The sequence below is a fragment of the Falco naumanni genome, chromosome 13, assembly GCF_017639655.2.
Source record: "Falco naumanni isolate bFalNau1 chromosome 13, bFalNau1.pat, whole genome shotgun sequence".
Classification (NCBI taxonomy): Eukaryota; Metazoa; Chordata; class Aves; order Falconiformes; family Falconidae; genus Falco; species Falco naumanni.
Genome location: NC_054066.1, coordinates 6,222,452 through 6,240,267, shown reverse-complemented (window position 1 = coordinate 6,240,267; position 17,816 = coordinate 6,222,452). Strand labels below are relative to the sequence as shown.

The 17,816-nt window shown below is 40.5% G+C and overlaps 1 protein-coding gene across 2 annotated transcripts in view; it reads left to right on the top strand.

Annotated features, from left to right (window-relative positions):
• LOC121097133 (glypican-5-like) overlaps positions 1–17,816 on the top strand; it is a 381,813-nt gene that overhangs the window by 225,775 nt on the left and 138,222 nt on the right. For both annotated transcript variants that reach the window (XM_040613900.1, XM_040613899.1), the window contains one exon: positions 4,376–4,496. In XM_040613900.1, coding sequence (XP_040469834.1) covers positions 4,376–4,496 — 121 coding nt within the window. The remainder of the gene's footprint in view (positions 1–4,375; positions 4,497–17,816) is intronic.

Sequence of the window (17,816 nt, the reverse complement as noted above, 5' to 3'; positions counted from 1 at the left end):
AGGTGCCTACAGGAGCTTTATCTGCCACTTGTATCCTGACTGGTATGGTCTCCTGCAGGGAGGAGCGAAGGAAATGGTGTGAAAACAACACTCGGTTTCTTGGGCTTTTGTGGCTGAATATCACTGCTAGTTAGATCTATCCCTAATGCAGCTCCTGCAGTCATTTGCCTGGAATTTGAAGGGTTTTTTCTATTATATATGTTGCTTTTAGTATTGAGCTATCTAAAAAGGCTTATTTGTCTTTGAGGGAATCCTGTACCTTGATCCCTTTTCATATTAGGGGTTAAAAAGAACACATTTCAGAATAGCATCTGGCTTTATTTTAACATAAGCGTTTAGACCCAAATACCTTAATTTATCTATATTTATATAGAAAATAAGAATGTGGGCCTTCAGTTGAAATGCATTCCCGTGTGTAAAAGCACTTTTTACTTTATTTGAACTTGGGATGAGCTGTTTTTGCTAAGATCTAAAATAATTGATACTGTTGTGAAATACTGTTAAGCTGGTGGTTGTGGGTTGGTTTGGGTTTTTTTTTGTATATTTTGGGTTTGTTTGAGTTTTTTTAAGTATCATAGCTTTGCTCAAACAATCAGTGGAATAGCACTGGCAGGCTTGAGTTCGGGAGGAAAATTCTGTCTGCATGTGCTGTTCCTTGGGCTGCAATGTAACAGTTACTTTCAGGATTTCTCCAGTGACAATATTTTAATACAACTTTGCTGCTGACATTTCTGGGTTTAGTATGAATAAAGTACTAGAGCTGTAACCAGAGTTAACAATTCTGTACTATGTAATATTTCAGTTAAATTGCAGGTTATTAAATAAAGCAAGCCAATTTCTGATCTTACTTAATGTACATTTCCAGTAATTCAGGATCTGATGTCAACAAAAAAAAAATGTTTTAGATAGTGCAAAGAAGTGAAGCAATCAGATTATATTTCAGGAAATGGACAGTGATTATTTCAAAGTTTTTTAGCATAATACAGGGCTAGTAGAAGGATTCACAGTTTGGAGGGTAGTAGTTCAAGTCAGATGAACGTAATGTCTTTTTCTAGAATAATTTTTGGTTCTTGGCTGTGATGCACTGGAGGAATTTCTGTGTTCTTGCTGGCTGTGCATTCGTCCTTCAGTTCTCTGCCCTATCTCTTTCTCCTCAAGATACGTAGCCCACCTTCTCTGAACTCACCATTTTTTAGTTCATATGAGTCTTTCTAGGCTTGGTTTTGTTACAGAAGTGATCTCCCAGTAAGAATGCATAGGACAAGCAGAACTTAAGGGTTATTATGGGGAAACCCAAGAGCTGGTTTTGTTGTGCTCTGCAAGTAAGTCTTTTGCCTCTCTTTACATCAGCTTTTTACACCACTCATTTGGCAGCTCACATCTATTTCATCACTGCCAAAGATCTGTAGTTGGGTTTCTGGGCATTTCCAGTTGTGCAGCCCACGTTCCAGATTACATCTGGGCCACTCTGATATGCTGGAGTCTCACATTAGCAGTTAGATGTCGTTGGTAGTGACTGCCATCCTGGAGCTGTGCTAGACTAAGCAGATAAGGAAATGATGCAGGATTCACACAACTCATGCGTGCTTTCTCTGACATCTGAAATTTAGGTAAACCACAATATGAATCTAATTACAAATAACCTGGGCAACAGAAATATCTGTGCATAATTTATGCATATCTCTAGAGCTTTAAAGAGTGAGTCCTTAAACATGGATGGAACTTTAAGGATATGAGTATCCCCTTTGTCTCAGTGGACTGTGAAATCATTCATACCAAATGGTCCTATTTTCCTGATAATGATGTATGTAAATGAGAGTATGTATTTAGCAACAGCGATATATATGAGTTGACTGAGATTAAATTTCCACATTTTGAGTCCTTTTGAGGGCTCTGGCATTAATGCTAATGCTGCTGCTGTTGTTCCTGAATCGGTCATGTTTATGCAAACTCTATGCAGTACTGTAGGTTTGTAATAGCACTTAGAGGCATTTGATGGAAGCTTATGATTCACAGGGAAAAAATAACAACCGATATATCCTTTGCCAAAAAAAACTCCAACCGACCCGGAGGGGAAGCAATTCTGCATTCTTTATCCTGGCTTATAATGACGTAAGTCTCCAGAGAAATTTCAATAGCTCTAACCAGGGGTTGAATGGAGAGCCATCAAGAGCAATGAAAAGGAAAACCCTTGCTTTTTGCTGCTGTTGATGAGTTTCTGATCAGACAAAGCAACACACACAGGGAATCACAGAACAGACTGGTGGAGGCCATGAGCTGACCCCTGGAATTAGATTTTGCCTGTATTGCAGCTAGATGATCTCAAAAAGGTGTGTTGAGTGTCCCTGTACATCTACAGCGGGTAACCGTGTGTTTTCACATGCTGAGCAATGATAAGCATTCAGCAAATAGCATGATTTGTGACTAAAGGTAAAGCTAAAGGTAAGCAAGGTGCAGCGGAGTTCCTAGATTGTCCAAGTGAATCGGTGGGGATTGATACGGTCTGTACCAGTCGACTTCTAAATAATACTTGAGCTGGGTTCTTCAAGGGGACATCTGCCCACCTGTCTGAGCCTGCTTGTAAGATCGGAACCTGACCATCATTTTGCACACACCGTGGCACCGTGAAAGTTTATACTTCCAGATTATTTATACTTGCATGAGTTACACATCAAGAAAAATTAGAACATTACCTTTAAAATGTTCAGTGAACAAAAACCCCCACCAAACTCCCTGAAAAAGCTTTTCCTTAATGTTTGTCCTCTAAATACGATCAGGCTATTAGTGAAAAACATTATTTTTCTCAATTCTTTGTTCTAAACCCATTTGTTGCTTTTTCCTGAGAAGTGAAATTTATTGTGTTTACTGAAAAGGTGGACCATTCTCAGTTCTTTCTTTTTTTAAGCCACACCTTTTACAGCAGTATACCACAGTATGCTTTGCCAGCAGTTTGCATAAAATTTGTTGCTTATCCTAAATGAAATTAAGATAGGAAAAATATATTTGGAGAGCTAGGTTATTATTGTCTTTCTGCAATAGAATTTGGGCACTTTTTTATACTTTGAAGTGCAGTCCTTAACTTCAGCACAAATTGGTTTACAGCGAAGAATTCCCTGATGGGGGAACATCTGGGATATCGAAGTATGTAAGCATGATCAAAGTGAAAGCTGTAGCAGGATGTTGACATTTCAGTCCAGAGGAGCACAGCCAATTACTACCAGACTTGTAAAGATGCCAATACAGCATCTTAATGAGATGCTCCCAGGCGTGTGTGTGAGTTCAGGATAGTTTGGTTTGGGAACAGTCTGTTGTCCAGTTCATAACTGGTCATGCAAATATCCGTGATCCACTTTGTGACAAGTGAGTGCTGAACTAGTGTGAGCATGACTCACCAAAAAGAAAGGTTGCTCTGTATCTCTCTGGGACTTGCAGTCTTATGGATGGGTTGAACTTAAGTCACGCAGGAACAGATCAAGGCTGGAGCCAATATGCAGTACTTTGTATACTTCCAGGAAGCACTGAACTCTGTAGGTGTGCTGGTGATTCACCTTCTCAACTTTAGTGTTTAGAGGTAGAGACCAAGTGTGCACAATCCTGGAATTTTCCCTGTGAGAGTACATAGGTGGACAGACCCCCAAGCCAATTCAGTTTTGAGAATACACTATGGTGTGTTCCAGCAAAGGCTGGCAGAAACTAGTCGGTCAGTCAGTGAGAGATCGCTAATTAAGAGACAGGTCATTATGGTGTGAGAACAGCTGCTATTCCTCAAATAAAGCAGGACTCGGTTAGCAAGAATTCCTGTACTTGAACCCTGGCTAGGAGTTTGCAGTGCGGGTAAGGCACGGTGAGGAGCACTGGTGGGAGAGCAGGGGCAGCATTACAGTGTCACTCAACGGTTTGGTGATAAACTGCTGGAGAAGTCCAATCTCATGCCTTGATTAAGAATCTTTTCAAAATCAGATCGCCATTTCATTGGATTTTAGTTCGATCTCGTGATGTTTGGTTTCTTTCTTCAGTTATCTGGGTTTCTGTAATTATGAAAGAACAATTTTTTGGAAGCTATCAGCTTTGACTGCTGCATGGAAGAACTTGAGAATGTCAGTTATAAAGGTTCAAATATTAAAATATGAATGAAAGGAACTTCTGTGTGATTTGTGAAATTGTTGCAGTTCTTGACTTGAATAACTTGAACTGATACTGCAAGAAGCTATGATTTTTATTCCAATTTGGTGTATTTAAAAACATAAATATTTTTTACGAAATTCTATTACCATTTACAAAATACTGTCTTTTTGTAAGTCCCCTTTACTATGATTTTTTATTCCAATGGATATGGTTCCAGTCACCGATAATTTCTTTTTTTTCCCTTTTTCAGTTACACCAGCAGAGTTGTTTCTAATGGACTGAAGGCACAAATTAATAATCCAGAACTGAAAGTCAGAGCATTGGACCCACTCATCAGTAATTTAATTGACAAACTTCAGCACTTTAATCAAGTAAGTAATTTTTAGAGATAAAAGCATTTTACCACTGGCTTTGATAGCAGAGCTGAAGCTAAACTTACTAGGTAGTACTGCTTCTCACGTGACATTTTCCAGGATCATAGGCCTGAAATAGCCATGGAGTGGGCCTGGTACTAAAGGTAATTGAAGAGTCTGTTATACCGTCCAGTTTATGAACTCTTAATGAGGAATTATTTCCCTGGAAGTTGCTCTAATTCCTGGCTGTTGTTCCATAGCTGCTGAGTAACAGTCCTGCAGTCCACAGTCCCAGGAACACGGAGGAACTCCTGAGCCCCCCAGTTCACATGGAGCTTATGACTAGAGTCAGGCTGTGTGAGCACCTTGAGGAGTCTTGTGATATTCCTCTGGCGGAGGGATATCTCCTTGTTTGTGCAGCTTCCTGTTCTACAGTGGTGTGGAGATAAACAGATCAAAAGCGAAAAATGGGTCTAAAAGTGTGATAGCTGTGTGGAATGCAGAAGTCAGGGCAGAAGGTGCTCCATGACAAATTAACCTTGCACCTTGGAAAACATTTCCTTGACAGGCCTTGTCCTCAAGCTCTTCAGCCCAGAAGGGAAGATAGGCTCCCAATGAGTTTGTCAGCAGCATGGTTAACCTGGGTCTGCCTCCGTCAGCTGTTTGGATTCCCTCAGATGCACTCGCACTCCTGGTGCATCTGCCCTCTTTCAAAGCTGCATGCACGATTCGCTGATATCCCTGCTTCAGCACACCTCTTTGTGTCTCTCAGAGTAGTTCCAGTCCAAATGAGCTGGAGCTAACAGATTTAACAGAGATTGATTTTCATTTAAAGTAGGCATGTTTTCTTGGCAGCTTGGAAGAATGCTTACAACAGTGTGTTTGGAGTCAGATGTGTTTGCACATTAGTCTACTCGTAATCTTTCACCATTAAAGAGTGATGGAGCACAGGGATATAAATAGTTAGTAGAAAACTGCTGTAAGATTAAAGTCCACCTTTGCAGGTGGGGTGTGCAGGAAGAAGAATGCTCTGCACAGGTAAAAGGGAGGAGGAATTGCTTAGCCAGGATGTAGGAGGCTATTAAGGCTGTGGCTGTGACCAGGAGTCATGGTTTCATCTCTTCCATGAGCCTGCAAAAGTACAACCTTCCTTTACCTCTCATCGACCACTGGTGGTAGATCCATAATCTAACTAGCAATTAGTGTTTTTGTGAAATCTGGCTTGGCTGTAATATTATTCTCCTGTTCGGTAGGATGCAGTTCAGGGATTTTTGTATCACATTGTTTGATATAACTTGCCATGGGGGATTACAACAACAAGTCTGATGCAGTACTTTAATATTACAGTGAAATAGACATTATGTGGTTGGATTGATGAAAAGGATAATTCATTATTTATCTGCCTTTGTGTGTTATAAAGTAGAGTGTTAATTTACTTTATAAATATTAGATTTATCCATCTGTGTAATGTTCTTCTATAAACACTGACAATAGGAAATAGTTAGAAATAGATTAAATTAAAAGTAGCTGTATATTAGAAATTCTATTTCTTTTTCTGCTGTAGAAAAATAAAAATCTAAGCAGTCTCATAATGAGCTGCATACCAGTTTTCTTCAGTTACATGTTTAAAAAACAGCTTCAAAGAACACTTTTTTTGCCAGAAGAATAAAATCCAATTCCTAGCTCTTTCTGTGAGTTGGAAGTGTTGCTTTCTGTTACTTCTAATTCTGTTTTAGGAGAATATCATCCTTAACTAAATGTAACTCCCATCAGATTGAGGTGCTTAACAATAATAGATTCCAAGGGTGAAGGATTAAACAGAATACTGATTATTGCCCTAAGATGGTTTGTTCTTAAGCACTTGGAATAATATAAATTCCTTTGATCATAATTTTAGTAAGATTTCTTCAGAGATCAAAGCATCAAAGAAGTTGCTAAATATCTAAGGCTTTCACATACTACATCAAACATGTGTAGCTGTTTTCTGCTGCTTGAATTTTCATTTTGGTTGTGATATTAATATACAAATAAAAACTGACACTGAAAAGCTGATTAAATCAGGAATTTAGAGTGTCATCAATAGTGGGTGTAGACTATATAGAAGAAGAGTTGTACCGAATCCCATTACTCATTTAATAGGCAGATTGATTATTTTCATCAAATTATTCTTTTTTTTTTTTTTGAGACAGTATGTAAGGTCGAATTTAAACAGTGATAAAATAAGGTGTTATCTTTGTATCTTAAGTGTTTGACATTTGCAATATAATTTAAAGCAATAGTTACATAGTACATGTACAGAAGCAATCCTAGAGAGGTGGGAAGCTTGGAGAGCAGAAAACAAAGCAATGCGTGGAATTTGCATTGTAGGTGATTTGATGTGTCTAGGCCCAAATAATCTTCTACCACTTAAGTAATATTGCTAAACTATCCAGAAGAAAGCATGTTTTTGCATAAGAGAAAGATGTGCTGAGATTTTGGAAAGAAACAACATTTCTGTCCTAACAAAAAAAGCTCCAGCTGTACTGCATCTATCCCTCAGAGCCTGGACCTGTTGGTTTTCTCTTTCTCTCTGTTTTGCAAATGTGCATGTTTTTGAAAATCAGAATGATCTGCTGCTAAATCAATTTGCTGAGTTTATGGAGTACTATCAACTACAGCTACGTTCAAATCAAGAGGATTCATTTCTCGAAAAGATGTAACTTAGCAATTCTTAACAATTTCTGGAGCAAACGTAATCACTGCCGTCTTCGATAGATCCTCTTCCACCTCCTGCCTTCCACTGCTGGGCCACAGCTCTTCCTCATCACTCTGCAACTCCTGCTGCAGCCTCTTTTGGCTGTGCTGGCAGTCCCGGGCTGCAGATGCAGCAGGGTCAACTGAGGCACCGTGGGCCTCTGGTGCCTGGGGCAGCAGTGCAGCACAAGGCTGTGGGCAAGAGTGACTTGTCGCTGGCCAAGCAGAAGTAGCAAACCATTCGTTTAAATCCAAAATTGACAGTCTTTGCTGTACAGCAGCCATTTTTTTTTGTTAGCTCCTTATCATGACTTATCCACAAATGTAAAGGGATTAATAACTTCGTTGATGCTATATCCCATGGGCATGAACAAAACTCTTGTCAATGTATTATCGTTCAAGTTGGTGTATCCCAACTGCAGCATGTTACAAATAATCTGTATGCAAGTCATCTTCCATTCCTGCCTGTCATTTAGGCTGAAATAACAGTTCGTTAGTGGTTATAGCAGTTCCACATTTTTTTCATCTGGGGTTTAAATCCTCACCACACAGTTGTTGTGGGTTTTTTTTAAATGATTATGCAAATAGCAGGCTATTTTATAACCATTTTGAAAAGCCAAAAGTAAAATGAAATTTAGAGAATATTATTCAACAATTACTGTTACTTGCATCCCCAGCAGATAAGGTATTTGAAGGGTTTATTGTAGCTGCTGATTCACGTATCAGTAGAATTACGGAGTTACAATTTACAGTAACTCTTACATTTAGTAATGCAGAAACAGGTCAACAGGTTGATTTTGAAAAACTAGCAATTAGAAGTAACATCTTTGCTTCCCCCCCTTCCCCCCCCCCCCCCCTTTTTTTTGGTTGGTTTTTTTTTTGTGAATAAAGATGTGAACTGCCACTGACAGTAAACATAAAATCCCCTTTGCGCCTTTTTGGAGTACTACCTCTTGCCACATAATCACACTTAAACATGGTTTCATGTTTTTCTTCAGCATAATGCTTTTCACAGTTCAAACACAAGGAGTACTGAGGTCAAGGTTCAAAGTCCTGAAGGATCAATTGCAATGAAAAGCAATGAGAATGTTAGGGAAAAAAGCTTTGACTGTAACATTACTAGCAGGGTCGCACAAGCATTCTCGAAGGACTATAATATAATAAGTATTATACAAGTTTAACTTATTTGTCTTTTGTCAGCCTAAATCTAATCTTGACAGATTTTTAGAATCAGTGGGTTTTGCTGTTGTCAGTCAGAGATAAATGCTTAGAGCATGGCTGTAATTCAAGGAGACAGTGCAATATCTTAGTGCTTAAAATGAGAGTAAAGCCAAGCAAATCTTGTTGAATCTGGACCCACATTTTTTATTTTTTGCCCCATCAAAGTCTAATGGATCTGCCAGCTGAACTAAGAAATGCATGTAACTTGAATTCCTTTTAGATTTGTGTACAAGGGATGCTGTCATAGCAAAGTTTGAAGCAACAGCACCAAGCTATCCAAAATTTAATCTTGAATGTGTATTTAATTTGGTTAGACAATAGAGGATAATACAATAAATAATTTAACTCCTACTTAATTTAAAAGTGTATATTTTTGAACATCTATAAAATTTATTACATTAGAGAGTTTTTATAAGAAATTTAAGTGTAGCTAAATTGGTTTGATTTTCATCCAAAGTTGTAGCTGACTTGGAGTAAGACTCAAAACATTCTGTTCTTCATTTCATCCAATGAAAACATGGAAAGAAGGGTAGTCATCTTAGAAAAACTGGTGCTATATTACTTCTAGCACTTGGGATTTAAAAAGCCCCAACAGGCTTAGGAGTATTATTGCTTGCGCCCCACATACCTCCCAAAACCTGCAGAGATTTGTGTCTCTTACAAAACAGAGCACCTTTCCAAGAACCGCCATATCTCTGGATTTCCAAAACAGGTCCTCTTTCTGGTTTGTTTTTTTTTCCCCCTACCCAAAACATTTGGAGACTTTGGACATTTCTTCAGTATCTCAGGTGCTCCATATCCCTTTTGAAAGTGTGAAGCAAGCATCTGAATATCCCAGAGATATTCCTTCCCTCTTCAGTGGCTAACCATGCAGGCCATCTGTAGTTTGAGGCATTGAGTTTAATGCAGATACAGAGAGTAATAGAAAGAGACACACTGAAAGGGGTTGGGCCCCAGTCCTCGTTAAACATTGTGTACAGTGTACTGACAGTCTGTGCACTCGCAGTATGCTTTCAGGATTCATTGCATGAGACTGTTACACAGGTACTTCTGTGATGGTAATCCTATGCAGAAATATAGGAGGTGAAAGGCTGCGTCTCTGCACATCCAAGGGCACGCCATCATACCCTGCTAAGGATGCCACCCAACTGACCCCAAAGCTGGTACTGTCTTTCACAGTTACTGTAGGACCCACGTCACTGCTTAGCTGTGAAAGTAGTCCATAACACAACAGAGACTGTTGATTCTTCAGTGCAGGTTTTGAACGGTCAGGGTCATGGAAGTCTTAAAGATTAATCTCGCCTCGGTTTGTCTGCAGTTTGGGTACAAAAGATTTTCGTTGAAGCAAACACTTCTGCAGCTGTGTTGGTTCTTTTCGAATTCATATCACTATAAAGGCAATAAGAGCCCACACCACCTTCATCTCCAAATGTAAACATCAGTGATAATTGAATTAATACAGTAGTTATTGGCTGATTAATAAATAGCAGCAAGAAGTGCACATACTTCTGGAAAATACAGAATTAATGAAACCTGAAACAATTATGTTTAAAGTCTTATAATGCTAGGAAAGAACAAATGGACTGTTTATTTTATTTATTTCCTGCTCTGCTGTATAAAAATTTTTCACCCCTGTAGTCAAATAAACTATCAGCTCAGATTACTTCATCAGTTATACAGTTTGTTTCTCATCCTATTTGGTTTTTTTTTCAAAATATTTGTTCTTATTAAATCCATGGGCTGTTTTTCTTCTCCCCTGCTAAGAATCAGACATCTCTTTGCTTCCAGATATAGATGTTGAACGCTCAGCTCTAAGTTATGATCTTTTTCATAATCCATGTGCAATGAAACAATTCATCCCAGTGCTTGAAACAATCCAGTTTACTCAAAGGCTGAGCATAATCTTTCTCTGTGTGGTCTTCTGTATGGTTTTCTGTTTCATAGGATATACACATATACACATATGTAATGTATGCTGTAGAAAAATTTTGGACATCAGATTTCATCATATCTGTGATTGAAGCGAGAAAAGATACGTAAGTGCTGCCAGCCTGGGGAAAAGAAAGAAAAACCTAATAGCAATTTAGCATGCTCTCACTTTTTTAGAGAACCTGGCAGATTTCTGTCATATATGGTTCTTAGCAGGTCATCTTTGGGTCTGTAGCTTTTTGCTTTTGTAACATATTTTCACATTAACCTGTCAATCAAAGTGGAGGAAATGCATCTGCTGTCTGTTGGGGGATTCTTTTGTTACTGAGAAAAATCAAAATCAACAAAGAGCCCTCTTTGCAGAGCAACGTATCACACAATAGTGCATCAGGATACGGTGCGTATAGCAGGCTACACAGTAATGGGGCTGCTTCACTAGGAAATGTTTCAGTGGAGGCTGTAGTTCTCAGGCAATTAAACAGGATATAGTTGCTGACTGCTCAGGAGCATTTATCTGTCACGGCTTCCATTAGGAGGAGTAAAACCCACAAGAAATCTATTCAAATAGCAGGGTGGGGTATCTGAAGTCTGTCAGAATCCTGTTCTGGTGTTAGGTTTCTGCAAACTGCTGTTGCTTTGAGACCTCCTGGCTTAGGCATCCCAGGTGAGGCTGCTGGGCAGCATCCACGGGAGGGAGCAGGGACAGGCTGAGGGCTGCAGGCCACTGGAAAATACGCAGATGTGGCCCTGAAGGAAGAAAAACTCCCTCAGATTCCCTTTGTCTGCATACCTCGAGGGGCAGATAGAAAAGCAGACCAGGTGATGATGATAGTTCAGCCATCAGACTATTCACCTGGAGATGTGGGATCTCCTTGCTCAAGGCCAGGCAGCTTCAGTCACTGGGCTGTGTGTGGTGGTTTTCTTTTCTCATACAACACTATGTTTTAAAAAGAAAAGGAGTTTGGAAGCTCTAACCTTCATTCTGCTGTGGCATCAAAACCTGTCAAAACCCAGAGTTTGTCCATGAATCAGAACAGAAGAGCTCTTTCTAGTCCAGTTCCACCGAAAAAATATCACGGGAGCATTGTTTTATGGAGAGGGTATGTTAACGTTGTAATATATGGCTAATTGCAGTATATATCATTGCTGGCTGAAATCTGTGTGCTTTTGTTGGTCTGAGGTCTGCAGGTTATTTGTTTTGTTTTGTTAAATACAGTGACTTGAGATATAATTAAATAATTTTAATTAGAATTGAGAAATGACTTCTTAGTATTAAAAACAGCGTCAAGGTTTCAATAGAAACAGAAATCATGTGAAATACTGGCTCAACTAAACTAAAATGTAGCGGTTTAAAGTAAGACAAATCTGAATCACAACATAAATCCAGCATATCTTATTATATGCTAGCAAACATATAATGCTAAAATGCCCGTTTATTATTCTTGTGTTGTGTCTCAGAGTATGCTGTGCTGTTTGTCTTGCAAGCATTTTCAGAAATTATTTGCCCAGATGGGCCATTGTATGTGTTTTGTTTTGCTCATTGTGGGAAATTAGTCTTAATAAATCAAAATCACATATTGAGTCATAGTAGTGACTTAAGCCAAGTGAGGGAGAGGGAGGGGAGAGCTACTATTTCAATCTATAACTGAGCCAAAACATTTCACATATAGAAAAACATAGTTTGAAAAGAAGAGTCTTACTTAAAACAAAAATACAGATTCTGTCCTTTGGCTTGAGCGCCCAGTTCTAGTTGCAGGTGATTAGTGAAGCACGAGCTGACACTGATTTTCACAGATGAGCTGAAGAATTTCGGGTCCTCTGGTGCAATGGCTGTGAGTAAGGAGGGGGTCAGACCTCGGAGGGAACAACTTTGGCTTGACCAGTGAAACGTGGTACCAGGAGCACGAGACCGAGCATGGGAATATGAGGGCTGATGTGGGAACCCAAGGGCAGGCAGGAAAGCAAGGCAGGGTGGGAGCATGAGGCATCTAGGGAGAGTTGGTCAGACTGGGGGCTTGGGGTGGCCGCCCAGGGGGTGGAGGCAGCAAAAGAGAAACTTTTCCACCATTAATGGAAATACTGTGGTTTCTTGCCACCCCAAGAAAAGTGCATCGCTCTGATAACTATTCTCCTTGTGCTAACCAAAATGCATGCTGTTGTTACTGTTCAGCTGCTCACAATTGTTACTGTTCTTGACCAGAAATGTCCCTTTGTGGGTATTGGCACAGGGGAGGAAGGATGGGTTTGACTGCTATGTTAACCTATTTGTTTTGATGTTGATTTTTTTTTAATGAAGAAAGTCAGAAAATATCATTGAATTAAGGTTGTCATACTGAAATTTTAAATACACTTTTATGTAAAAACTTCTTTTGTTCTATTAGCCCATCATCTTTCTCTGATCACTCTAGTAGTTATAAGTCATATACATTGTTATAAATTATCATTAGAAGTGTGACTCTGGTATTTACTTTTGAACTCATTCCTGAACTACAATAATGTGCTTATTTTTGGAGGTAATAAGTTTAGCATAATAGGAAAGAAAAACGAGATTTATGGGCTGATCATTGTTTTCTTTAGGGTAGAGGAAAGGTCTTCAAACAATTGATTGATCGTTGGCCAAAAGCAAGAACAGGGTCATTTTCCTCTTTCTGTTCCACTACTAAAGTGAGGAGACTGGTAGAAAAAGCAGTGTAATAGAATAAAACTAAAGACTACCTAAAGCCCCAATTTAGTCTATAAAGCTCAAGTGGATCTGTACTGCTGGTGGTGACGAGTCAATCAATGCTACTACAGTATACTGCCACTTCCCAGTTAAAGCAAACAGCTTGTTTCCAGCAATGATTTGGGCTGCATTGTAGCACAAGGGGATGAATCAGACCTGGACCGGAGAAGCCCCAGAGCTGGTGTCCCTTGGAGAGGTTTCTCTTACTAGGTGCCTGATATGGCTGCCCGCTGTGGCTGCCCGATGCTGCTCCCAGATGCCTCCTGCACAACCCAGAAGCGTAAGAGTCAAGTCATCGGTAACACTTACAGCGCTCATATTTAGGCTGCTTAACCGGTTCCTCCATGGCAGCTTAATGTGAGATGGTTCGTACTTGTCTGGCCAGGCAAGCAGCCCTTTTAACGTCTCCTCACTGTATCTGCAACGTGTAGAGAGGTTAAAGCATCTGAATCTTTTTGGTGCCTTTTGTACTCGTATGATCAGTCACATGCCTCTTGGAGGACAAAATAAAGAAGAGCTAATGATAGGTGTGAGGTGAGGGCCGGCAAACTTCCTGGTGTCACTGTCTAGTCTCTAAAGGAGAAAATTAGGGCCACAAGCAAGTATCAGAGGAATACTTGATCTGCACGCTGCTTCTATGAGTGTTCGTTCCCTTACACTTTGGAGTTTCAAAAGCAAGCCTGAATATTGGAGAGAAGCTGTCTCAGGAGTAGCCTTTCACTTCTACTTAGGGAAACATTCACAAGTAATTACTAAAATAGGGAAGACTAAAGGAAACAGTCCTCTTGTTTCAGGCAGAACTGCTGCAGTGAAATAGCATAATTTGTCAATTTGAAGAAATCCAGTCTTACAATAGACCTGTTTCACTTCTGAGCCTGTCTTACACTTGTTTTACATAATACTTGTAAAGATTCACGTATATTACATCTCACACCCATCTGATCACACACACATCCCAGAGCCATGCTGAGAGTAGTTCACCAAATCCAGAAGAGATCCTAGGACATCAGACTCTACTTTTCCTCATCTCATCATGAGCTCTTCTGCCAAGTTGGAATTAAAAAAGTAAGACATACATAGATGCATCAACCTAATTAGTCAAATCAGACAAATGCCACTTTGGCACAATTGTTGTTGCTACTGCTCTTTCATCAAAGGCATGATGCAGTTCTTGAATGGCCACAGACCTCCTTGACCTTGGTTTCAGTGTGTTTCCAAAATATCGGGTATCTCGGCATTCTGGGTGCGTGGCATGATGGCTGGCCAGGCTGTACTGGCACAGCGCAGAAGGCACCTTCCTGCTCCCTGCCCCACGAGCAGGCCTGGGAGGCTGTTTCCATCCCAACGCTGAGACATTGCTCCCTTCTTCCAGGTTTTAAGATTCCTGCTTCTCCAGGAAACTTCTCCATTAATAGCATTAATTCTGGAATGTCGTGCTTTCTCCATTACAAAAGCTTGATGCTGTACATTCATGTGTCTCATCAGAATTCCCACAATATACTTCCCATCAGATACCAAAGGCTGAGCCTTACCTGCCTGCTTGCTAACACAAACTGCAAGAGAACTGTCTAGTAGGGAGAATCGCTTCTATTTGTAGCTGTTTGTTTCTTAATTTTTATCTTCTTGCTTTTGTGAAGTTTTTGAAATTTGCATAAAAAATAAGTTTAGCTAATACAAAAAAGTTTAGTGGGGGTTTTACAAACCCTACTGCACTCTGATTTTCGCTATCTGCTTACTTTTATAAGCATTAGCTAGTCTTTAAATTTCTTACTTTTTTATGGCCTTTCTTACCCAAACTGAAATGTTTTGTTTCTGAAATTCAGCCTAATTAAGCTAGATGTATTATTTAAAGGCACCATGAAAGTTCCTCAGCTGAGTGTATCAGCTGATGCCATCGCAGTCCAGACAGTCTGTGCAGTTTGCCTCCTAACTCAATTCAGTCCTGCGTAGGTATGAGGCCAGCATGTAAGCTTAAGAGGACAGTATAGCAAGGAGTGGAAGAGGTACTTCTTTGGTCACAGGGAGACTGTGGTGTAATTTCCCATAAACATTGTTCTGTCTGGATTGCTAGGGATCGTAAAAATCAGACAAAGTGATATCAATAACAGGTGAAATGCACCAGCACGCAGTAAGGAACCAAACCACACCAAAGCCAAAGAAGATGGACCAAGTGTCAGGGAACCACACGGGGACTTCATCTTTAAGTAAGGTTAAAGACATCCAAGAGAGATGTCCTGCAACCCTGTTGTTCTGTCACTTGATCTACACTTACTATCCCAAACAGGAGCAGGAGTTGCTTATGGATACGAAGCACCTGAAAGCAAATAGCCATGGCCTATGCCTGAGCTTTGGGCAGTGCTTGGAGCAGGCAGCTGCAGTGTCTCACAAAGAAGGATTTCGTGCTTGTGGGAACTCTCTTTACATGGCTCTAGGAGCACAGTTTCTCACAGCTGCAAGACGCTCTGATCAGCTGAGAGCTGAGCTTCCTGAGAGGCTGGGGACCCTGCCGCTCACAAAGGAAAAGTGTTGGCCTCCTGAAGTACCAGGTTCTCCTGGCCTGCAGAGCTCGAGGAGATCAGAAGCCCTGTCTGCCCATGTGGTGGGTGAGCTGCTTGCAAAGCAACTCCAGCTGCGCCATGGACCGGGCAGTAGTGTCAGCTCAGCACAGACGGAGACCCAAGGCTTTGTGTTCGTGTTCAGTAGCTGTCTGTAGGGCTGGCGTGTTTGGCAGAGCTACAATATTATCCAGACTCTCCCCGCCATGCCTTTCCAGGTTGATACCTTGAGAGCTGACATTTTATCACAATACCCCATGGCTTCCTTCACCCAGGAAGTGAAACACTGGTATGTTAGGGAAATACTGTGCATCCGTGTCCGAAATGCAACTCGGACACAGCTGAATGATCTTCCCTGGCTCTTGTTAAAAGTTTAGGTCCAAACCAACACTGTATGCACTGGCTTACATGGTGCTTAAATGACAAAATGCAGAGCGCCCCACAGAGCGCTTCTGTTAACGGCTGCCATAAGTAATAGACAGTGGATGGCAAGGATTTTTGTCAAAGTACATTAGCAATAAGATTATTTTTAGAGGCATATATTTTCAGTGTGATTCTTCTACCATCTTCTACCAGCATTTACCAGAGTATAAAAAAAAATTACCTATTACCAGAAAGTAATAGGTAATTTGAGGTTGGAAGGGAAGATCTGGAGATAAACCAGCTTAACCTTCTGTTGAAAGCAGGGCCTTAGGTTTGCTTATCCAGGGCCCTGTAAAACCAAGTCTGGCATAACTCCAGTGAGGGAGATTCCGTATCTTCTCTGGTGCCCCTCTGCTTTGTGTTTGTTTGCTTGCTCATATCTATGAAAAGATGTACACCAGTCTTAAATGCCTCACTTCTTCCTGTTTATAATTTTCTCAAGGTCCAGCTTGAATTCATAGACAATAGTTCTTGGGCCCAGAATAGGCACTTTATACCTTTGTACACTGAAATATGTTCTTGTGTATAAAGCAAGAGCAGTTATATAACAACTTGATAGTGGGATACCTGGAAGTTCCTGCTTCCTATAGGAAAACATCTAAGGGAAGTGACAACGAAAGTAAACAGCACCTCTCCGTATCTTGCATGAAGCAGATTCCTGTTGTGAGTCCAGGCTGCCTGGATTACCACCAGTGAGGCTGACATAAATAAATGGCGAATACTGATTAAGCAGCAGCCCGCTCATTTACAGAAGGCAGAATCTGCATACACTTACTGGCTGGAAGAAAATTTACTACTGTGCACATGACGCTGAGAAAAGCCTCGGGTATTACAGTTGGGAACCATTTGCTCATTACTGTTCTTTTGAATAGCAATGAGGTGCGTGTAAGAGTCTGTATGCCGTGACTCCTGTGCATTTGCAAATGTAGCCTACTCCTGAGAATAGATGGGACTTTTTTTACCTTTAATTGTGATTTTATGGCTGAAAATGTCACTTAGAGATTTGAGCTCTGTAGTCCTGAAAACATCCAGGCCCTCAGCTTCTATACCCCTAAACACCTCAGGCTTTGGGTAGCTGAAGTGCCTTGCATTGCAAATATGATTTATTTACTATGCACTGTTTAGTGACACCTACAATCTATCCTGCTTCCTGAGACTGTATGCATTTTAAATGAGATAATACATTTATTTCACTTGCCTTTTTCATGCATCTGAAATGAGCCTGTGCCTCAGTGCAGTTATGTGGGAGTGGATCTATTTGGGGCTGAGTATTCCCAGTCCCAGATGTCATGGATGAACTTGTCATTATGCAGAACAGTCACCCAGGAGACCACTGATTCCCTTCAGAAACGGGTAGTCTTGGTATTGCTTTAACACTAATAGCAAAGTGAAAAATGAGAGGCAGTGAATAAGACAGTGCAACTTCACATGTAGAAATTATACGCTTTCATCACTGTTTTCTCAAGCTCGTTTTTGAGCTGTGCAAAGACACCAGTCTTCACTCTGGAGGAAAGTACATCCCATGGAGAGTCTGTTATCACATAAATCTCATGCAAGTACTTCCCGCTACCCCGAAGGTTTGAGAGTTGCCAGTACTTAAGAAGCACGAGCTGCTCACAAACAGCCACAGAAGGTTGCCCGGTTGCAAGACAGAAAGTGAGTTTTCTGCCTCTTACAGCAACTGAGAGCTCGCAAAGAGTTGTTAATACAGAAACATTGGTGAGTACTCACAAAGGGTAACATCGATCTAGTAAG